The sequence below is a fragment of the Chiloscyllium plagiosum genome, unplaced genomic scaffold (genome assembly GCF_037043375.1).
Source record: "Chiloscyllium plagiosum isolate Xiang-an unplaced genomic scaffold, Cpla_swu_hap1 HiC_scaffold_45, whole genome shotgun sequence".
Taxonomy (NCBI): Eukaryota; Metazoa; Chordata; class Chondrichthyes; order Orectolobiformes; family Hemiscylliidae; genus Chiloscyllium; species Chiloscyllium plagiosum.
This window is the reverse complement of record NW_028270183.1, coordinates 32,886,060-32,909,907: the sequence shown is the minus strand read 5'-3', so window position 1 is coordinate 32,909,907 and position 23,848 is coordinate 32,886,060. Positions and strand designations below refer to the sequence as shown.

At 46.3% G+C, this 23,848-nt stretch overlaps 1 protein-coding gene across 1 annotated transcript; it reads right to left on the bottom strand.

Annotated features, from left to right (window-relative positions):
* Positions 1 to 12,403: 12,403 nt before the first annotated feature.
* Positions 12,404 to 23,044, bottom strand: LOC148136451 (uncharacterized). Its single transcript, XM_087983208.1, has 2 exons — positions 22,849 to 23,044; positions 12,404 to 13,317 (listed from the first exon to the last, which is right to left on the bottom strand). Exons 1-2 carry the CDS (start codon positions 23,042 to 23,044, stop codon positions 12,404 to 12,406), a joined length of 1,110 nt encoding a protein of 369 aa, XP_087839334.1.
* Between the last annotated feature and the right edge of the window lie 804 nt (positions 23,045 to 23,848).

The following is a 23,848-nucleotide window of genomic DNA, read 5'->3' as shown; positions in this document are numbered from 1 at the left end:
GTGGTTGAGCGATGACAATTTCCTCATTAGTTTTATTAATCCTCAGTGCCTTACCATCTGCATTTATTAGCTGTGAGATGGACAGAACCCATGACCATCTCTACAATAGACCCAGGAGGGTCAGTAACAATGGTTTTGGGTTTACTCCCTGAGTTAGCCATGCTCTGAAAAGTAACTCACAAAATTGAAAATCCAGATTGCAGTTCCTGTTTGGGCCCCAGTGCCGAACTGTGTTGGGGGCGGGGTCTGGTCCAAAGTGACCAGGTGAAGCGGAATGATGGGGAGAAAATGGAAACAAGGCAATGAAATGTACCATCGGGAGCAGCTCGGGGAATGGACAGCGTCAGGCATGTCCAGGAAAAAAGAGATCAGGCTGGGTAACCAGATCGGACTGGATTAGTGAATGCTCCACACATCCCCACAACGGCCATCATGACTGAAAACTCCATGTGTATACCCGGAGCCATACTTTTAGCTTGGAGGAAGGGAGGGAAATTGATGCTGAGGTTGTCCAGAATGAGTCGGGAGCAAAACATACCTGACCTCGTCCTTATCAAACTGCCAGCTGCAGTTCCATCTGTCCAGGACAGTATCGGTAAGAGTGACCATCACACTGTCCCATCTTCACATTGAGAACACCCCCCATCGTGTTGTGTGGCACCATCACCGTGCTAAATGGGACAGACTTCAAACAAATCTACTAACGCATGACTGGGGCATCCATGAGGTGCTGTGGCCCATCAACAGCAGCAGAATTGTACTCAACCACAATCTGTAACCTCAAGGCCCGGTATATCCTCCACTTAACAACTACCATCACACTAGGGGATCAATCCAGGTCCAATGGAGAGGTCAAGAGGGCATGACAGGAGCAGCAGCAGGCATATCTGGACATGAGCTGTCTGCTTGGTGAAGCTACCAAATAGCATAAGCAGCAAGTGATCGACAGAGTCAAGCGATCCCATGACCAACAGATCAGATCAAAGCTCTGCAGTCCCTCTACATCCAGTCGTGAATGGTGGTGGATGATTAAACTACTCACTGGAGGAGGAGGGTCCACACATAGCTGCATCCTCAATGATGGAAGAGCCCAGCACATCAGTGTAAAAGATAAGGCTGTATCTCTCACAGCAATCTTCAGCCAGAAGTTCCGAATGGATGATCCAGTGGTCACTAACATCAAAGATACCAGTGTCCAGCTAATTTGATTCACTCCACGTGATATTAAGGAAGGATTGGAGACACTGGATACTGCAAAGTCTATGGGCCCTGACAACATTCCGGCAACAGTACTGAAGACTTGTGATCCAGGAATTGTCGCACCCCTAGCCAAGCTGTTCCAGTACAGTTACAACACTGTCCAACACTGGGCATCTACCGAACAATGTGGAAACTTGCCCAAGTATGTCCTATAAATAAAGAGCAGGACAAATCCAACCCAGCCAATTACCGACCCATCACTTTACTCTCAATCATCAGTAAAGTGAGAGAATGGGTCATCAACAGTGCTATCAAGCAGCGCCTGCTCATCAATAACCTGCTCAGTGACACCCCAAGTTTGAGATCCCTCAGGGTCACTCAACTCCTGACCTCATTACAGCCTGGTTTCAAACATGGACAAAAGAGCTGAATTCAGTGGGGTGGGGGGTGGAGGTGGGGGCTGGGGGTGGGTGTGGGTAGAGTGACAGCCTTTGACATCAAGGCTGCATCCAACTAAGTGTGCCATCAAGAAGCCCTCGCAAACATGGGTATCAGGGGTCAAACTCTTTGTTGGTTAGAGTCATACCTGACAGATAGGAAGATGGTCATTGTTGTTGGAGGTCAGCCATCTCAGCTCCAGGACATCTCTGCAGGAGTCTCTCAGGGTAGTGTCGAAGCCCCAACCATCTTCAGCTGCTTCATCAATGACCCTCCTCCCATCAGAAGGTCCGAAATCGGGATGTTTGCCGATGATTGCACAATGTTCATCTCCACTCATGACTCCTCAGATACTGAAGCAGTCTGTGTCCAAACGCAACAAGATCTGGACAATATCCAGGCATGGGCTAACAAGTGGCAAGTAACATTCGTGTCACACAAATGCCAGACTATGACCGTCACCAATAAGAGACAATCTAACCACCGCGCCTCGACATTCAATAGTGTTACTACTACCAACATCCTGAAAGTTATCATTGACCAGAAACTCAACTGGATTCACCACATAAACACAATGGCTATGGTTAGAGGCTTGGAATAACTCACCTCCTGATTCCCCAAAGCCTGTCCACCATCTACAAGGCACAAGTCAGGAGTGGGATGGAATAAGCCCCATTTACCTGGATGGGTGCTGCCCCAATAACACTCAGAAAGCTCAACACCATCCAGGAAAAGGCAGCTGATTAGATTGGCACCACATCCACAAACATCCACTTCCTCCATCGCTGACGATCAGAAGCAGTGTGTACTGTCTACAAGATGCACTGCAGAAATTCACTAAAGATCATCAGACAGCACCTCCAAACCCATGCCTACTTCCATCTAGAAGGACAAGGGCAGCAGATACATGGGAACACCACCATCCTCAAATTCCCCTCCAGGGCAGTCACCATCCTGACTTGGAAATATTTCACAGTTCTTTCACAGTCGCATGGTCAGAATCGTGGAATTCGCTCCCTAAGGGCATTGTGGGTCTACCCACAACAGGTAGTCTGCTGTGGTTCAAGAAGGCCGCTCACCCCCACCTTCTCAAGGGGTAACTAGGGACAGGGCAATAAATGCTGGGCCCAGCCAGCGACCCCCACATCCCACAAAACGAATAAATAAACAAAACAAGTTCAGCCCTGGTCACCCTGTGGTAGATAGGTATTAGTTGGACCACTGTATCTGGAAGACACAGGGAGCTCTGACAGTGTTCTGCTGGGAACAAAGGTGGAGACGGATTGGATAGCCATGGTGTAGTGGAGTGGTTCGGCCCACGGGACTTGAGATTAAAAATGGTTGAGGTGATGAAAGGTGTCAGAAGGATGGAAGTCCAATGTGAATGCACAAAGGGAGAGAAATGGGGGAGAGAGATATGAAGAAAGAAGTTCAGTGGGATAGGAACAAGATGAAAAGTCGGAAGAGGGAGACACAGAAGTGGGTGAGGGAGACGAGCAGAGAGATTGATGTGGGACCCTCACGGGAGTGAGTCTCAGTTAAAAGAGACTGGTGATCTCGTAGGGGGGTGCTTGGTGCCCAGGTGAAGGGAGATTGCTGGAGATGAGAAACGAGGAATTTGCAATCTACACCTTAAAATTAAACAGTAACCCAGAGAATTGAAGATCCACCTGTCGGCTCTTCCTGATAAACTTAGAATTTGTATAAACCCCAATCATCACCAGCTCCCTTCCTGTCACCCTAACCTACACCCCAAAGGTGATCCCCAGCTCCCCTCCTCCCAGTCTTCCCTGCCATTACCCCTCACCCTTATCTTCCCCCATAATATTCTACGCAGAGCTCTTTAACAGGCCAACTGCTTCTTACATATTCCCCACTCATTTCGAAACTGGCCCATTCTATCAGGGCTGTGACCTGACTGAAGTGATTGGGAGATGAAGCCAAAGGGGGTTTCACTCTGCTGCCCTCCTTACAGTGCTGCCAGCCAACTGTACCCACAATGGGGGACTGCAGCATGGGACTTGAAAGCAGCTTTCAGCCCAGCGACAGCCTCCCCACACACCACACAAACTGCTGCAGCTGATGAACTGCAAGTTTCTGAAACATGATAGAAGCTGCAGGGAGATATCACAGCAGGTAATGGCAAGTGGTTCCAGATTGAACAATGGCACCTTCAAGGGAAATGCCATCCACCTTGAGGCCTGTGAGAGGGCATGTTTCTGTGGCGGGGGGGGGGGGGGGGGCAGTAATTTATCAAGGAACTCTCTTTGCAGGAAGTAGATAGAGGTGAATGCAGAGTCTCACCCTGGAGATGTGGCAGTCTAATGCTCTCACGCAGACGAGTCTATTTGAAGTGAGTGGATACATCTTCAGATCATAGAATCCCTACAGTGTGGAAACAAGCCATTTGGCCCAACAAGTCCACACCGACCCTGAGAAGAGTAACCTACCCAGACCATTTCCCCTACACTTACTCCTGACTAATGCACCTCACGTACACATTCCTAAACATTCTAGGATAATTTAGCATTGTCAATTTACCTAACCGGTATATCTTTGGACAGTGGGAGGAAACTGGAGCATCCGGAGAAAATCCACACAGACACACGGAGAATGTGCAAACTTCACACTGACAGTCACCCAAATGTGGAATCAAACCCAACTCCCCAGCGATCTGAGGCAGCAGTGCTCACCACTGTGCCACTGTGCCCCTCTTTCGATTAAAGGTTACATTCCATAGAATCTCGACACTCTGGAAGTAGTCCATTCGGCCTATCGAGTTCATGCTGATCCGCTGAAGAACATCTCACCCTCCCCCATTGATACCTCTGTTTTCAACCCTAAACATGGAGCTTCAGTCTGCAGTTCTGAACAGTGTGGAAGATGTTTTACTCATCACTCACTTAATGGCTGCAGGCAGAATTTGCAATATTGAGCAGTGCATTCAAACGTAGATACACTCCCTACATCCAACGGTACAATACTCTGCAGAGAAAGACACGTATTAGAGCTGAGACATATTACAACGTATTGTACTCAGTGACAGAAACAGCTGCAGTCAAGAGCTGAGAATTAGGACGGACTGAATAACAAACACAAAGAGAAGAACTCGAAGCAGTTTCTCCAGTCTTTGTAAACCGACTGTGCTGAATTTTCTCTTTACTGTGGCTTTCCGCTTCCTGGGTTCAATATGAAAATCGCTGTTTGGCATTCAAAACCATGCTACTAAGGGAAAAGAGTGCATAACCTGAACAGATGGAGTGTCCAGTATTTATTAATTTATTCAGCCTCAGGATATGGGTGTTGCTGGTTGGGCAAACACTGAGAATCCATCTCTACTTGCCCTTGAGAATGGAGTGGTGAATCTCACCTTGAACCACTGGAGCCCGTGTGGTGTCTGCACCTCCACGATGTTGTTAGGAAATCCAGAATTTCAGCCCAGCTACAGTGAAGGGGCAGTGAAATAGTTCCCAATCAGGAGAGTTAGTGCCTTGGAGGGGAATGTGTAGGTACTTGTGCCCCCGAGTATCTGCTGCCCTTGTCCTAAAAGATAGTAGAGACTCCCAGTTTGGAAGGTGGTTTCGAAGTAGCCTTGGTGAACTGTTGCAATGCATTTTGTAGATGGTGCACATCATGATGGTGATGGTGAATAGTGAAGGATTTTGGTGGGGTGCCAATCAAGCCTGTACTGTGTCAAGCTTCTGAGCTGAAAATGTGTTGCTGGAAAAGCGTACCAGGTCAGGCAGCTTCCAAGGAACAGGAGAATGAACGTTTCGGGCATAAGCCCTTCTTCAGGATTGAGGAAACTGTGTCCAGCAGGCTAAGATAAAATGTAGCGAGGAGGGACTTGGGGGAGGGGCGTTGGAAATGCGATAGGTGGAAGGAGGTCAAGGTGAGGGTGATAGGCCAGAGTGGGGTGGGGGCGGAGAGGTCAGGAAGAAGATTGCAGGTTAGGAAGGCGGTGCTGAGTTCGAGGGATTTGACTGAGACGAGGTGGGGGTAGGGGAAATGAGGAAACTGGAGAAATCTGAGTTCATCCCTTGTGGTTGGAGGGTTCCTAGGTGGAAAATGAGGCGCTCTTCCTCCAACCGTCGTGTTGCTGTGGTCTGGCGATGGAGGAGTCCAAAGACCTGCATGTCCTTGGTGGAGTGGGAGGGGGAGTTGAAGTGTTGAGCCACGGGGTGGTTGGGTTGGTTGGTCCGGGTGTCCCAGAGGTGTTCTCTGAAATGTTCCGCAAGTAGGCAGCCTGTCTCCCCAATATAGAGGAGGCCACATCGGGTGCAGCGGATGCAATAGTTGATGTGTGTGGAGGTGCAAGTGAAGTTCTGGCGGATATGGAAGTATCCCTTGGGGCCTTGGAGGGAAGTAAAGGGGGAGGTGTGGTCGCAAGTTTTGCATTTCTTGCGGTTGCAGGGGAAGATGCCGGGAGTGGAGGTTGGGTTGGTGGGGGGTGTGGACCTGACGAGGGAGTCACGGAGGGAGTGGTCTTTTCGGAACGCTGATAGGGGAGGGGAGGGGAGGGAAATATATCCCTGGTGGTGGGGTCCGTTTGGAGGTGGCGGAAATGACGGCGGATGATACGTTATACATGGAGATTAGTGGGGTGGTAGGTGAGGACCAGTGGGGTTCTGTCCTGGTGGCGGTTGGAGGGGTGGGGCTCAAGGGTGGAGGAGCGGGAAGTGGAAGGGATGCGGTGGAGGGCATCGTCGACCACGTCTGGGGGGAAATTGCGGTCCTTGAAGAAGGAGGCCATCTGGGTTGTACGGATTTGGAAGTGGTCCTCCTGGGAGCAGATGCGGTGGAGACAAAGGAATTGGGAATATGGGATGGCGTTTTTATGGGGGCAGGGTGGGAGGAGGTGTAGTCTAGGTAGCTGTGGGAGTCGGTCGGTTTATAGTAAATGTCCGTGTTGATTCGGTCGCCTGAGATAGAAATGGAAAGGTCTAGGAAGGGGAGGGAGGAGTCTGAGACGGTCCAGGTGAATTTGAGGTCGGGGTGGAAGGTGTTGGTAAAGTGGATGAACTGTTCCACCTCCTCGTGGGAGCACGAGGCAGCGCCGATACAGTCATCGATGTTGCGGAGGAAAAGGAAGGGGGTGGTGCCAGTGTAGCTGTGGAAGATGTGTCAAGCTTCTCCAAGCATATAAATTAGGCCCTTCGCCTCCTCGACCTCAATAACCCCCGACCTCCATCGGCTTCTGAAGCAGAGATTTCCAAAATCACACAAACTTCGAAGAGGGAAAAAATTCCCTCATCTCTGTCTAAAAAGGATGATAATATTTTTTAAAGAGCGTCCCATAGTTATGGGTTAAAAATCACACAACACCGGGTTATAGTCCAAAAGGTTTATTTGGAAGCACTAGTTTTCAGGGCGCTGCTCCTTCATCAGGGAGCTGTGGGACAGGATCATAGTACACAGAACTTATAGCAAAAGATTACAGTGTCATGCAAATGAAATGATATATCGAACCGTTCTAAATTGTTGTTAAGTCTGTCATCTTTTAGAATAGATTGCAGGTTTTGGTTCATTAATATGTAATCTCCAGAACTTCTTTTAAATCACATTCTCGAAATAACTTTAAGTTTTATACAAAACAGATGACATCTCAGCTCAGACAAAGTATTCAAGGTGTGTGGTTAGAACATGTCTGTATGCCAATCTTGAATGAGACTGGTTCTATTTCCAAAGTAAGAATTTATAAAATATTACAAGGATTAACTGCCTGAATTGACGGCCAGCAGATTGTGTTCTTTTTGAGCAAAATAGAATGTATGTGCAAATATAATTCTGCACATGCAAATTCACTCCATAGACATCTATGTGTGTGTGTGTACGTGCATGAGAGAGTGAGAGAGAAAATGTGAGTGTGGGGGTCTGCACGTGAGTGTGTGCATGTAAGTGTGAGTGTGTCTGAGAGAGTGTGTTTGCATGTGCGCATGCTTCATAAAGAGTATGTGTATGTCAATGTGATGGATTAGAAGACTTTGGCAGGGTTTGTGCACAGGTGTGAAAATGGAGAGTGTATGTGTATGTGTACGAGAGAGGGCAAGTATATGAGTGAGGGTCTGTGTGAGTGTGTGAGTATGTAAGAGTGGGTGTGTGTTACTGAGGGAGTGTACAGTGTAGTCGTGGGGTCAGCTGTAATTTGACATGAACACAATATCTCAGTTGAGGCTATCCTTCTGGGTGCCCCATCATCCTGGACTGACCCACGAGAGGAAACATTCTTTCCATGTCCACCTTTCCAAGACCATTCAGGGTCTTAGTCACTTCAATAAATTCACCCCTCACTTTTCTCAGCTCCAATGAAAACAAGCTGAGACAATCAAACTTCTGCTTCTACGAAGCAGCAATCGAAAAATCCTGCGCTGAACCACCCCCAATGTTTTGATATCCTTCCTTAACGAAGGAGACCTAAACTGTTGTGATGGAGATACGCTCCTGCAAGAAAGTGGAAAGTCTTCGACTGTCCTCCTGACTTGTGCCTTGTAGACAAACTTTGAGAAGTCAAGAGGTGAGTTATTCACTCTAAAATCCCAAGCTTCCAACCTGCTCTTGTAGCCACAGTCTTTCGACAGTTGGTTGTGTTCAGTTTCTAGTCAATGGTAACTCCCAGGGTGAGGGATAATGAGGGATTCAGTGATGGCAATGCCTTTGAATGTCAAGGAGCAATGAATTAGATTCTCTCTCGTTGGAGATTGCCATTACATGCCACTTGTATGGTGCAAATGTGACTTAACAGTTATTAGCTCAAACCAAATGATGGCATTGGAAATAGCTTCCGTACTTCAGAAGACACAAACGGTGTGGAACATGATGCACTCATTGATGAAGCAACTGAAAATGCTTGTGCCTAGGACAGTACCATGAGGAGCTCCTTTGGTGACTATTTTATATTGATGTCCAAGAGCTTAGAGAATTCACCTCCATCAAACACAGCTACCTTTCTTTGTGATATACATACATGCACACACATATCAAACTAACACCAGTGGAGAGATTCCTCCGGTTCCTATTGCCTCCAATTTTGCCAGGGCTCATTCCCATACTTGGCCAAATCCTGCCTTGATGTCAGGGCCAGTCTCCCAACCACCCCTCTTTCAGTTCTTTTGTCCCCTAAAGTCAGGAGCTGAGTGGGCCTGGCAGAGCCCGAACTGACTGTAAGTGAGTACTTTATTCTTTAGCAAGTACTACTGTTGACTGAAACTTCCATGCTGGTGATACAAAATGAATGGATTGATTGGGTAGTCACTGTCTGGGCTGGTCTTGTGCACATGGCATCCCTGTAGAATGTTATACATTACCGGTGTTTGCAATCTGTATTAGTGACATACACTTCGACACTGCGAGTAGCTCATTCAAACAGTGCTGCCATTTCAAAACTAGCATTACATAAAACAAGCTTCATGGAATAAAGACCATTCGACTCAATCCTGTCGATTATGCTCCACTCAATCTGCATCCCAGGTTTCCTTATCTAAATCCAACATTGTAACCATCAACCTTCTCACTCAGCTGCACGTCTCAGCTTCCTCTGGAATACATTTATACTGCAACCAATCTCTATCGGGGCATGGTCCACATTCTCACCAAACTGAATTCCCGACTGCATTCTGTAATGACTATTTTATATTGATAGCTTTTAGTTATACTTCCCAACAAATGAAAATGTTCTCTCTGCATCTGCATGATCAATTTCCATCGTTTTAATGACCTGCATTAAATAAGCTCTCAGCCTTCTTTATTCAAGAGGAAACAAACTCAGCTTGTCAGTTCTTTCCTGAGACGTTTACCTTTGCATTTCTGATGACAACCTTATCAATCTTCCCTGTTCCCTCTCCAGTCCTTCTATGTCCTTTCCATAACATAGTGACAGGAACTGCAAGCAGCTTTATGTATGCCCTAACCAAACTTCATAATCAAGTAGAATGAAAATTCCTTACTTTCCAACTTTGTTCCAGTCCTACATTACCGTTATTTTAATAGTTTTGCTGACCCTGTGGTCCAGCCTTTCGTGATCAATGTGTTTGTACTGTGAAATCTTTCTGTTCCTCATCCCCTCCTAAATTCGCGCCTTCCAAGTAATCAGTGATCTTCTGATTCACCCTACCACTTCCCAGTTACCCTTCAAATTCCCCTTGGTAATTATTTACCCATTTTACACATTTATTCATGTATTTTTAAAAAAGATTTCTTGCAGTCCTCATCAGTATTAACTATTTCCCTGACTGGAGTATTGTGCCAGAAAAGCACAGCTGACCATGCAGCATCTGAGGGCCAGGAGAAGTGGTTTTCCCCTTCCATCGATTCTCCTGCTCCTCGGATATTGCCTGACCTGCTGCGCTTTTCCAGATCCACACTCTCAACTGTAATCTCCAGCATCTGCAGACCTCACTTTCGCTTATTTCCCAAAAACTCCCTCTCCATAAATGTGCAGTCAGCTGCCAATTTAGAAAATCTGAATTCCAAAGTCCAAATCCATATTGTGACCCTCTGTGTTCCCAGCACTGATCCATGTGGAACACTGCTCCTCACTTTCTCCCACTTTGATCAACCACTCTTTAATCACACTCTCTGCTGTTTTGCTTGAAGTCAGCTCACAATTCATGACATCACGATCACGTGGCTAACTCTCCTGATGCTGCCTGGCTGACTGTGTTCTTCCAGCCTCCTGCTTGTCTACCTTGGATTACAGCAAATGTAGTTTTTTTTTTGTCTCTAACCCTATTAATTAGCCCATTATGGAGTACCTTATCGAAGGCCATTTGAAAATGCAGATAATTGATGCCAGCCACATCCCAGGGCCTACTCCGTCTGCTACTTCTTCAAAACATACAGCCCAGTAAGATCCTCCCTTTTGAAATCCATGCTCACTCCTCAGTACAATTTTCTGAGTTTCATACTATTTTAGACTTATAGTGACCATTTAATTCATTTTTCAACAAACTGACAAACAATTGCAAGATTGAGATTGCGGATTTCCATGCAAATTTTAACTCTGCTGCAAAACAGCAGATTCAGCATCAGTAGAAAGGGGTGACCTTCTTGACGTTTATAAAATCAGGAGAGGCACGAATAGGATAAATAGACAAGGTCTTTTCCCTGGGATGGGGGAGTTCAAAACCCGTGGGTGCAGGTTTAAGGTGAGAAGGGAAAGATTTAAAAAGGACCGAAAGGGCAACTTATTCATGCCGACGGTGGTGTGTGTGTGAAATGAGCTGGCAGGGGAAGTGGCGGAGGCTGGTACATTTGCAACATTTAAAGCTATATGACTAGGATTGGTTTAGAGGGATATGGGTCAAATGCTGCAAATGGCACTAGATTTATTGAGGATATCTGGTCAGCATGGGTGTGTTGGACTGAAGGCTCTGTTTCAGTGCTGTACATCTCAATGACACAATAAATCTATACACCAGTGAGAATTTAACAACTTACAGTGATAGAAAATACACCTCAAAAGACACAAAAACAGAAATTGTTTCATAAACGCAGCAGGTCTGCAGCTTCTGTGAGGAGAGAGCAGATTAAATATTGTGGGTCCAGTGACTGTTCACCTTCAAGAGTTAATCTTTAAAATCCGCCAACACCAGGTTCTCGTCCAACAGGTTCATTTGGAAGAAGTAGCTTTCCAAGCATTGCTCCTCCGTTGGGTAAGTAAGGAAGCAGAAACGCTCTGAAAGCTGGTGCTTTCAAATAAACCTGCAGGGTGATTTATTAACTTTGTCCACCCCAGGCCAGCACTGGCTCCTTCACTTTGAGGGTTAAAGAAATATTCCCTCAAATGGGCTAACTTAATTATTCGAGATAAAGTGAGGGCTGCAGATGCTGGAGATCAGAGCTGAAAATGTATTGCTGGAAAAGCGCAGCAAGTCAGGCAGCATCCAAGGAACAGGATCGTTCCGCCTACTTGCGGAACGTTTCAGAGAAAATCTCTGGGAAATCAGGACCAACCAACCCAAGCACCGCGTGGCTCAACACTTTAACTCCCCCTCCCACTCCACCAAGGACATGCAGGTCCTTGGACTCCTCCATCGCCAGACCATGGCAACACGACGGTTGGAGGAAGAGCGCCTCATCTTCTGCCTGGGAACCCTCCAACCACAAGGGATGAACTCAGACTTCTCCAGTTTTCTCATTTCCCCTCCCCCCACCTTGTCTCAGTTAAATCCCTCAAACTCAGCACCGCCTTCCTAACCTGCAATCATCTTCCTGACCTCTCCGCCCCTACCCCACTCCGGCCTATCACCCTCACCTTGACCTCCCTCCACCTATCGCATTTCCAAAGCCCCTCCCCAAGTCCCTCCTCCCTACATTTTATCTTAGCCTGCTGGACACACTTTCCTCATTCCTGAAGAAGGGCTTATGCCCGAAACGTCGATTCTCCTGTTTCTTGAATGCTGCCTGACCTGCTGCACATTTCCAGCAACACATTTTCAGCTAACTTAATTGTTCAACTTATATTACTTTTTAAATAGCACCATTAGTATTCAAAGATTGGAATCATTTGATTACACTTTGCACAGGTCGACAAAGAAACTTCCATTTGGAAACAGCTTAATGTGTCATGACTGAGATGTGTCGATACACACTGCAGTTTCCAAAAGGCAGTGGCTTCACAAGACCAGATTCATGTAAATCAATTTGAAATTCGGTCAATATCCACTTTTGTGTCGTATATAGTACCCCCCTCCCATTGATCTGACATTCTGGAATCTTGAAGTCCCATTGTGATCTGCAGCTATAATTCCTACTGGGGAGTTAAGATTTACGTCCTGTTTGAATGAATTGATTTATAAATTAGAATGAAAGGACAGCTGAGGACATTAAGCAGCTCACTTCTGAACTTCCTCTGGGTCACTGTATAAATGACTGTATTAGTACAAGAACTCAGCAGGTGAAGCATATTTCCTGCTTCTTGGAAATTTTGGAAAGAGTTAAATGAAGATTTCCGTTTAAAGATGTTTGTAATTCGATAGAATATAAAATATGTGACTGCTGTCATCCAGAGCAGGATAAAACTGCTGGATATGGTAAAAAGTAAGATGATGGATCTTTTTCGGCTCTTCATCTCATGGTCCTGAATATTTGCACCGCTGCTGTGGTCCCTGAGGCTCTTCCGGACCTGACTAGCCACTAAAATACGTCTGACAGTGAGAGCATTAAACAATAAAATTAAAATGAAGGGAAGTAATGGAGTTAACAGCTGTTCAATCCAAGAAAATGCTAGCCATGTGGGTAACATATAAAAGCTTAATGATGTTCGGCAACCCATTGGAATACTGTTAATTTTGAAATAATGAATATATGTAAAAGCCCAGGGAATATTCTTCAAACACAACAGTACATTCACAATCACTATAACCCCAACTGCAATTTTACCCTTACAATATTTTGATTTCAGCTTTTCACAGCAAATTGCAACAAACCGATCGAATGTAAAAGCTACAGTCAACCAAACAGAGCAGTCTATAGCAGTCGGAGCCAGGAAGAGAATGAACTTGCACACAGGAGTGTAGAGCAGGAAAGACTTTAACCAATAAAGACCAGCAATCCGATACAATATGACATTGCAGACCACCACCATCAGATCTGCTGTAGCCATGGCCATCAGATAGCATGTGATGCATTTAGAGAGATCACACTTTCCAAGGTACAGGATCAGGATCGCTACCACGTTCACTGTGACAGAAAGATAAAAGTAGTAAAAGAGGATGAGTTGCCTGAAATGTAGGTTGAAAAAACGTCCTTCCACACTTTCAAAAGAATTAGATAAGCAACTGGGTTTGGCTTGTGTTTTACAGTGTTGTGGAAAGGTATGGAGAAGTGAGTTAAGCTACATCACCCTTGCAAAGGGCTGGATTGGGCCAGAAGGTCCAATGGCCTTCTTCTGTGTTATTACCATTTGATAATTATATGACTACATCAAGGCATAGACGAAATACCAAGTATTCTCACATGTTTAGTACAATCCATGGAGATCTGTTGTGGAATGTATGACACATTAAAAAGGCAATTTGACCTATCACGACTGTGTCAGATCAAAACCAATCACCAAACTATTTGAATCCATTTCTCACACTTGCCTTTGAGCGCTGGAAAAACACAGCACGTCAGACAGCATCCAAGGAACAGGAGAGTCGACATTTCGGGCAGAAGCCGTTCATCAGGCATTTGATGCACTTGCCCTTGCGTGCCTGTCTCAATCTCGACGGCCAACAATTCATCATCTATCAAACGGTTTACGTTAGGGTGTTGAGATTCTATGAAGGATTGGGATTGGGGAGTGCAGGTGGGGAGTTGGAGACAGTCCATGAAAAGCCAGCACTGTAGAAAAGGAACCGGGAGGAACCTCAAGAAAAGGGAAAAATTGGGAGACAAGATGAGGGATTATGTGCACCAGAAGAGAAGCCAGCAAAAAGGCAACGTGGGAACATGAGAGAAGAAAACAACAAGGATTAAAAGTTCGACATAACAGAAGTGTTGCAGAGAAAATACCAACAATGAGCAAAAGAACAGGATTAAAAGAGGCCAAAGATGTGCAGGATCGGTAGATTGACCATAAGAATTTGCCAATACTGTCCAGAGATATGCAGGTTATGTGGGTTAGCTATGGGAAATGTAGGGATACAGTGTGGACACTTTGGGGTCAGTGTGGATTCTTTGAGCTTTCACGCTGTATGAATTCAATGATTCTGAGAAAGATGGAGAAGAAATGCAATGAGTGAAGGTGGAAGGGAAAGGTTATACAGTAACCTGGTTGAAAGAGATCCGAACGGAGGGCAATGTCAAGGTGGCACCGAGAGGTTCAAAGAGAACATCAAGGTTAAAGAGCTCCAGGTAAAAATACAACAAAGTGAAAATGGACGAGTAAAGCATTGAGGATGAAGGATAGAAGAAAGCAGCTGGAAAGAAAATATCAAGGCTGAGAGAAGATAACCAAAGCTGATGAGTGTAAACAGGAATTGGCTGTTAACAAACAGAAAATGGTTTGTACATTTCTCACAGTCAAAACAAGTGATTATATCCTGTTTGTTAAGTGAGGGGCACCAATCTGGTATTGAGCTGGCTCCTGGAAACATCCAACTTTATCGATCAGACAAGTATTAAGATCTAAACTGAGTACACGAGCATGACTGCCTTTACCAGGCATTGGGTAAAAATTGTCCCACAATGTGTTGAACACACCACCTTTTGAATTGACTTACCAGGCACTCCAAACACTGCAAGAATGGGATAGTATATGAGTTCTATCAGGTAAAGCGATTACCTGTTCATCTTCTGTGTGACGAAAGAGGCAAACACACTGCCTGAAGTAGGTAGTAAATGGAGAGAGCAGTGATTTATTTATGGCACAGTGATTCCCTAATGGTTCTGTATAATTGCGTCCCACTTGTCATTACTTACCGGTTAGTGAACAGGTTGGTATGGGCATCATCTGGCTCTTCCATGTGAAACCAATTAGGGAAGGAGCTGTATTATTTAAAAAAAAAACAAAATGGGCACCTGACATTATTATTTCATTAAATCAAATCTCATGCCCCACTGTGCACGGCACAAAGGTTATTCTGCAGGAAGCAACTGCACAGGACATTGGTTATCCTACTTTTGGAATATTGTGGACAAATCTGGTCTCCCTCCTATAGGAAGGATATTGTGAAATTTGCAAAGGCCCAGAAAAGATTTACAAGGACAATGCCAGGGTTGGAGGGTTTGAGGTATAGGGAGAGGATGAACAGGTTGGGGCTGTTTTCTCTGAAGCATCAGAGGGGTGAGCTTATAGATGTTTATAAAATCAAGAGGGCCAGAGATAGGATACATGCTCTAGGTATTTTCCCCAAGAGAGGGGAGCCCAGAACGAGAGGGCACAGATTCAGGGTGAAAGGATTTAGATTTAAAAGGGACCTAAGTGGCACCTTTTTTTAGGTTGAGGGTGGTGTATGCATGGAATGAGCTGTCAGAGGAAGTGGTAGAATCTAGCACAATTAAAACATTTAAAAGGCATCTGGACTGGTATGGGAATAGGAAGGGTTCAGAAGGACATGGGCTTAGTGCTGCCAAATGGGACTAGATTAATTTAGGATATCTGGGCAACATGGCTGAGTTGGACCGAAGGGTCTATGACTCTATGACTGACCCCACCCAGCATTTGAGATTGTGCAAACATTTGATGAAATGGATTACATGAGATTTCATGGAAAATATAACATACGCAATAAAAAACATTCATCAAACCATATCATTTGTGTGTCCAACATAAACCTCTCCTCACTCTTTCTCACAGAAATATATCTGTGTAAAAACCTACACCCTATTTCTTCATGATGCAAAAGCAAAATATTGCAATTGTGGGACAGCTGAAGTAAGTACAATCAATGCTGCGAAATCTCAACTACTCAGGCAGCATCTGAGGTGAGATACAGCGTGAATAGGGGCAATCTTGTTGTAACACAAAGAAATGTGATGGGACTCTGCAGGAGCGACCCGATTACAAGCCTACCAGGCAGTAGAGAGGACACCTGCAGAACTTTGCCTCCCGGAAGGAGAAAGTGAGGTCTGCAGATGCTGGAGATCAAAGTCGAAACTTTATTGCTGGAACAGCACAGCAGGTCAGGCAGCATCCAGGGAACAGGAGATTCGACGTTTCGGGCACAGGCCCTTCTTCAGGAATGAGCAGAGAGTGTTCCTGCTCATTCCTGAAGAAGGGCCTGTGCCCGAAACGTCGAATCTCCTGTTCCCTGGATGCTGCCTGACCTGCTGTGCTGTTCCAGCAATAAAGTTCGAACTTTGCCTCCCATCAAGACCCTAAAGTTGGAGGTGGACAGGTCCTGTTCCCAGCAACATTATCGAGGATGGGCTCGTAATCCTCTGAAGGACAGGATCCAGTGTTGTGGAATTGAACAGTGGGGGTGGGGTGCAGGGTGGGTGTGGGTGGGTTAGTAACCCCCGACAGAGAGGATCCAGTGCTCTGGAGTTGAGTTGTACAGTGTGGGGGAGTGGGGATGGGTGAGTAACCCCCTGAAAGAGAGGCTACAGTGTTCTGGAATTGTACGGTGTGGGGGAGGGTGAGTGGGTGAGTAACCCCTGAAGGACAGACCCCAGTGTTCTGGAATTGTACAGTAGGGGGATGGGGGATGGGCTAGTAACCCCCTGAAGGACAGGCTCCAGTGTTCTATAATTGTACAGTAGGGGAATGGAGGATGGGCTAGTAACGCCCTGAAGGACAGGCTCCAGTGTTCTGGAATTGTACAGTGTGGGGGAGGGTGAGTGGATTAGTAACCCTTGAAGGACAGGCCCCAGTGTTCTGGAATTGTACAGTTGGGGATGTGGGATGGGTTAGTCTGGAATTGTACAGTTGGGATGTGGGATGGGTTAGTAACTCCCTGAAGGACAGTCTCCAGTGTTCTGGAACTGTATAGTGGGTGCGGAGAGATGGGCTAGTAACCCCCAGAAGGACAGGCTCCAGAGTTCTGGAATTGTACGGTGTGGGGGAGGGTGAGTGGATTAGTAACCCCTGAAGGAGAGGCTCCAGTTTTCTGGAATTGTACAGTTGGGGATGGGGGAATGGGTTAGTAACCCCATGAAGGACAGGCTCCAGTATTCTGGAATTGTACTGTGTGGGTGAGGGTGAGTGGGTTAGTAACCACAGTTAGTGGCTTTAGGTACAGTACCATTAAACCTAATTCGGTACCACTCCTGTCTCTCATCTCACTGTTACCGAGAGAAGGATAATTGTACAGTAGAGGGATGGGGGACGGGCTAGTAACCCCCTGAAGGACAGGATCCAGTGTTCTGGAATTGTACAGTGTGGGGGAGGGTGAGTGGATTAGTAACCCCTGAAGGACAGGCCCTGTAGTTCAAATCGATGAGCTTTTATCAGATCTGAAGACGAAAGGAAATTTCAGATTTTATTTAAAGACTAGAATTGAAGAACAGCAGGAAGCACAAAGGAAAAGAGGCTTTGTTTTGGCGGTGCCTGGATGTGGGCATTACTTGCAATGTCAACGTTCATCACTGAACTGTAAATTGCCTTGAGCTGAGTGGCTTGGTTTGTCCTTCGAGAGGGGAGCAAACCATATTGCTGTTGGAGAGGTCACCTATAGGCCAGCTTCGGCAATGACAACAGATCCCCTTATTTAAGGGTATTACTGAACCAGATAGAGTCATAGAGTCGCACAGTAATATAGCTCAGATACAGACCATTCGATCCACCTAGTCCATGCCAACCAGATATCCTATCCTAATCTAGTCCCATTTAGCAACATTTGCCACATATCCCTCTAAACCCTTACAAACGCTGTGTGGAGTTTACACATTTTCCCCGTGTCTGTGTCGGTTTCCTTTGGGTGCTCTGGTTTCTAACCACAATCCAAAGATGTGCAGGTTCGGGTGAATTGGCTGTGCTAAATTGTCCATAGTGTCTCGGGATGTGTAGGTTCGGTGGATTAGTCAGAGATAAGTGTAGGATGATAGGGTAGAGGGATGGGTCTGGGTGGGTTACTCTTCAGAGGGACGGTGTAGACTTGTTGGGTCAAATGGCCTGTTTCCACGCTGTAGAGATTCTACGATTCTCTTCATATACCCATCCAGTTGTCTTTTAAATCTTGTAATCGTAACAGCCTCCACCACTACCTCTGGCAGCCCATTCCACACATGCACCACCCTATGTGTGAAAAAAAATCCCCAAAGGTCCCTTTTATATCTTTCCTCTCGCAAACTAAACCTACGCCCTCTAGTTCTGGACTCCCCCACTCAAGGAAAAAGACCGTGTCTATTTATCCTATCCATGCCCCTCATAATTTTGTAAACCTCTATAAGTTCACCCCTCAGCCTCCAATGCTCCAGGGAAAACAGCCCCAGCCTGTTCAGCCTCTCCCTGTTGCTCAAATCCTCCAACCCTGGTAAAATCCTTATATATCTTTTCTGAACGCTTTCAAGTTTCACAACATCTTTCCTAAAGATGGGGAGACCAGAAATTAATGCAGTATTCAAGGAGTAGCCTAACCAAAGTCCTGTACAGTCTCAATGTGACATCCATATTCCTGTACTCAATGCTCTGACCAGTAAGGGAATATATACAAAACGCCTTGTTCACTATCCTATCTACCTATGACTCCACTTTCAAGAAACTATGAACTTACACTCCATGGTCTCTTTTTTCAACAACACTCCCCAGGACCATACCATTAAGTGTATAAGTCCTGCCCTGATTTGCCTTTCCAAAATGCAGCACCTTGCATTTATCCATATTAAACTCCATCTGCCATTCCTCAGCACATTGGCTCATTGGATCAAGTCCCGTTGTACTCTGAGGTAACCTACATCCCTGTCCAGTACTCCTCCAATTTTAGTGTCATCTTCAAACATACGAAGTATACCTCCTATGACACATCCAAATTATTTATGTAAGTACGAAAAGTAGTGGATCCAGCACAAATCCTTCTGGCACACTGCTGGTCACAGGCCTCCAGTCTGAATAACAACCCTCCATCACCACCCTCTGTCTTATAGTTTTGAGACATTTCTGTATCCAAATGGCTAGTTCTCTCTGTATTCCATAAGATCGAATCTCACTAACCAGTCTTCCATGGGGATCCTTGTCAAACGCCTTACTGAAGTCTATATAGGTCACGTCCACCAATCTGCCCTCATCAATCCTCTTTTGTTACTTCTTCAAAAATCTAATTAAGTTAGGAAGACACAATTTCCCACATACAAAGACATATTGACTTTCTCTGATCGGTCCTTGCCTTTCCAAATACTTGTAAATCCTGCCCCTCAGGGTTCCCTCCACCACTGATATCAGGCTGACTGGTGTATAGTTCCCTAGCTTTTCATTACCACCTTTTTTAATTGGTGGAACGACGTTAGCCATCCTTCAGTCTTCCGGCACCTCACCTGTGACTATCAATGATCCAAATATCTCAGCAATGGGCCTAGTAATCACTTCCCAAGCTTTCCACAGAGTTCTAGGGTGCACCTGATCAGGTCCGGGTCGTTCTGTGGAAAAGAAGTCAACAATGTTTTGTAGGTCAGCATTGGACAAGATTTACTTTCGCAATTTCTAAAAATTTATTCCAGATTCTCTGTGTTTCATGATGGGGTGAAAATCATTCTTTTGATTGTGAATTCATTAACGTTATCATTACACAACCATCCCATGAGGAGGAGGAGACCAGGTGAGATTGAATAACAAAACACTTCATGATGCAGCATAGAACATAGAACATAGAAAAATACAGCGCAGTACAGGCCCTTTGGCCCTCGATGTTGCGCCGATCCAAGCCCACCTAACCTACACTAGCCCACTATCCTCCATATGCCTATCCAATACCCGCTTAAATGCCCATAAAGAGGGAGAGTCCACCACTGCTACTGGCAGGGCATTCCATGAACTCACGACTCGCTGAGTAAAGAATCTACCCCTAACATCTGTCCTATACCTACCACCCCTTAATTTAAAGCTATGCCCCCTCGTAATAGCTGACTCCATACGTGGAAAAAGGTTCTCATGGTCAACCCTATCTAAACCCCTAATCATCTTGTACACCTCTATCAAGTCACCCCAAAACCTTCTTTTCTCCAATGAAAACAGCCCCAAGTGCCTCAGCCTTTCCTCATACGATCTTCCTACCATACCAGGCAACATCCTGGTAAACCTCCTCTGCACCCGTTCCAGTGTCTCCACATCCTTCCTATAGTATGGCGACCAAACCTGCACACAATACTCCAGATGCGGCCGCACCAGTGTCTTATACAACTGCAACATGACCTCAGGGCTCCGGAATTCAATTCCTCTATCAATAAAAGCCAGTACGCCATATGCCTTCTTCACCGCACTATTTACCTGGGTGGCAACTTTCAGAGATCTGTGTACATGGACACCAAGATTCCTCTGCTCATCCACACTACCAAGATAAAGGAAAACAAATTCAACCAGAACAAGGGAGAGGGTTATCGATGGGGATTTTGTTAGGTCTTCACTTCAGTGGGAAATAGTGTATTCAGAGACCATTCTGATGGCCTTCAGTTCTGATGAAGATGCGTTTGCCCGAAATGTCAATTTCCCTGTTCCTCGGATGCTGCCTGACCTGCTGTGCTTTTCCAGCACCACTCTAATCTAGACTCTGATTTCCGGCATCTGCAGTCCTCACTTTTGCCATGGAGTGATTGGTATTGTGGAGAAGAGAGGGTTTGAACTAGGAAATGTCATAGTATTGAGGTGATATAGGGCATGTGTAGGCACACAGGGTGCATGTAGAAGAGACTGCACAAGGACTGAAAAAAATAGAGTCCAGACAGAAACAAATTACATTGCGCAGGGTAGGAAGAGGCTGAAACAACCCATCAAGATTTGTTGAGATTTATTATTGGCACACATACGGGATACAGCGAAAAGTACTGAGTTGCATGCTAACCAAACAAATCATACCTTACAAATGTACATCAGGGTCATAGAACAAAATGCAGAATATAGTGTTACAGCTACAGAGAAGGTGCAGAGAAAGATCAACTGTAATGTATGAGTGGTTTGATCTTATCATTGGGGAAGAAGCTGTACTTAAATCGGTTGGTACGTGTTTTTAAACTTGTACTTTCTGCCTAATGGAAGAGGTTGGAAGATAGTGTACCTGTGGTGGGAGGGGTCTGTGATGTTGTTGGCTGCTTTCATGAGGGCAGCAGTAAGATTAGATTAGATTCCCTGAGTTAAGATGGATGGGAGGCTGGTTTGTGTGGAGGACTGGGCTGTGTTCACAACTCTCTGTAATTTCTTGCTGTCTTAGGGACAGTTGTTGCCATACCATGCTGTGAGGCATCAGGGGAGGATGCTTTCTATGGTACATCAATGAAATTTGATGTGTCATTGTGGACATGCTGAGAAAGTAGAGGTGTTGATGTGTTTTCTTGTCTGAAGCATCATGGATGGATTGGGGGATGGATCATTCCTGATGCTTACTCCTAGGATCTTGAAGCTCTCCACCTCAGCAATACTGATACCGACAGAGGCATATCCTGCAGGCCACTTCCTGAAGCTGATGACCAGCTTCTCCATTTTAACATTGGGAAGTTGTCAGAAGGTCGGAGACTCCGAAGTCAGAGGCAGTGGAGGACTGATGTCCAGGTAATTTGATATCAGTGATGGACCTGGACACAATGGCGTATGTTGGAGTCATGGTCCAGAAGAGCTAAAAGGAAGCGTGATTGGCATCTGCTCGGAGACAATGGAAGAGTGGAATTGTCACGAAGCTCTTAATCCAGAGATCTCGGTAATATCCTGGGAAGTGGGTTCGAATCTCTCTATGGCAGAGGGTGCAATTTGCATTCAATAAATGTCTAGAATTGAGTCTCATGGTGAACATGAATCCATTGCCAATTGTTCAAAAACCATCAAGTTCACTAATACTGGCCTTGGTGGAATTAGCTTTGAAATAAAATCAGAAAATGCTGTAGAAACTCAACAACAACAAATCAAAGGAATGTGCGTGTGTTTCCTTTCTTTCTGGTGGTGGAAATTGAATAAAGATTTGTGCACCTGGTTTCTTTCACTGTGTCTCACACCTGCACACACACACCATGTGTCGGGGGGGGGGGGGGAAGCGCTACCCCAGTTAGGCAGTAGTGTGGGGGTAATAAAAAATAGAAAAAGAGAAAATAAGAACAGAAGTGTCAGACATTCCGAAAAATAAATAACTTAACAAACAGGAGTGTTAGAGGTTCTGTTCGTTCTGAGAATTGACTCTGAGGGAGATGGACCAGTGTTCAAGGACTCTCTTCTTGATTGTATCAAGAGAAGGGGGACTTATTCTGGGACTGACTGTCCCACAACCAGTGCATTAGAAGGAGAAGGACAAGAAGGAGGTGGAGAAGGAGAAGTGAGAAGGAAGAAAAACCAGTGCCAGAAGGAGGAGAATGTGAGAGTTATGAGGCCTAGGCCTGCTTCTGGTGCAGCAGCCTGGACCTTGCCTCCAGCTGTCCCAACTGCTGCTGCTGCTGCCTGAGGCCTACGTCCAAGGCTGCTGCCAGAGCCTTACCCAGCTCCAATGAGTGTTGCTGCTGCCTGGGGGCCACCCCCACTGCTGGTCCCTGGACTCCACCTGCTGCTGCTTGAGGCCTGTCACCCCTAATGCCGCCTGGAACGTGCCTTGGGTCCCTCCCAAGATCGCTACTGTTGCTGCCAGGGGCCCACCTCCACAGCTGCGGCCTCGGACTTGCCTTGATGCTGCCTGGATCTCGCCTTAGCCCCCTCCCAAGACCCCCACTGCTGCAAACCGATGTATGCCTCATCACTGCTGCTGCCTGAGGCCTGCCTCCACCACTGCTGCTGCCTTGGGCCTGGGACCCCAATTGGACTCAAAACTACAGCTGTTTCCTGGGGCCTATCTCCACCAGCACCCAACTGCACAGCCATGGCGAGCCCGAACACCGCAAGGCCAGCCGCACCTTCGAAGATCCTTGGATGCTGCCTGAACTGCTGTGCTCTTCCAGCACAACCAATTCAGAATCTGGTTTCCAGCATCTGCAGTCATTGTTTTTACCCAGCCGCACCTACGCCAGGGTAACCGCTGCCTTAGGCTCTGCTGTTCCAGCCCCAGCTACAACCCCAACACCCTTTAGGCACCATACTAAACGATTGGAGGTCAAGGCCTATCCCCACCCAACATGTCCATCGAGGCCTGCAGTAAGGTCATGGCTATTCTGGTCACCCCACTGGCCATTATCGCTGCGGCCATGACGTATGGGAAGGCCGTATTTTTCCGCAAGACGGTGCAGGTGGTCCACCTTACCGTGGAGAGGGGGTGTCACTGTGAGCGGGACACATCTGTTTGTCGACCCTTGGGAGGTTATGGCCCAGAGAGACGTGATTTGCAATGTCCCGCTCTTTATTGACAGTGAGCTCCTTCTCAGACACCTTCAAAATCTGGGGGAAATCCGGTCAGGTATCCAACGGCTCCTGTTCGGTCTGAACGACACTGCCCTCTGGCATACATACTCCTTCCGACACCAAGTGTTTATTTGCCTGGACCAGGAGGAGGTCACCGAGGGCTAGTTTTCTCTCCTCCACAAGGACGCGGCATACCGCGTCTTCTGGTCAACGACGGCATGCGATGTCACCTGTGCCGCGAGGTGGGACATACAAGAAAGAACTGCCCCACCCAGAAGACTGCCCAGCCCACGCCAATGGCTGAGGGTGGCGCAGCCGCACCGATTCCCC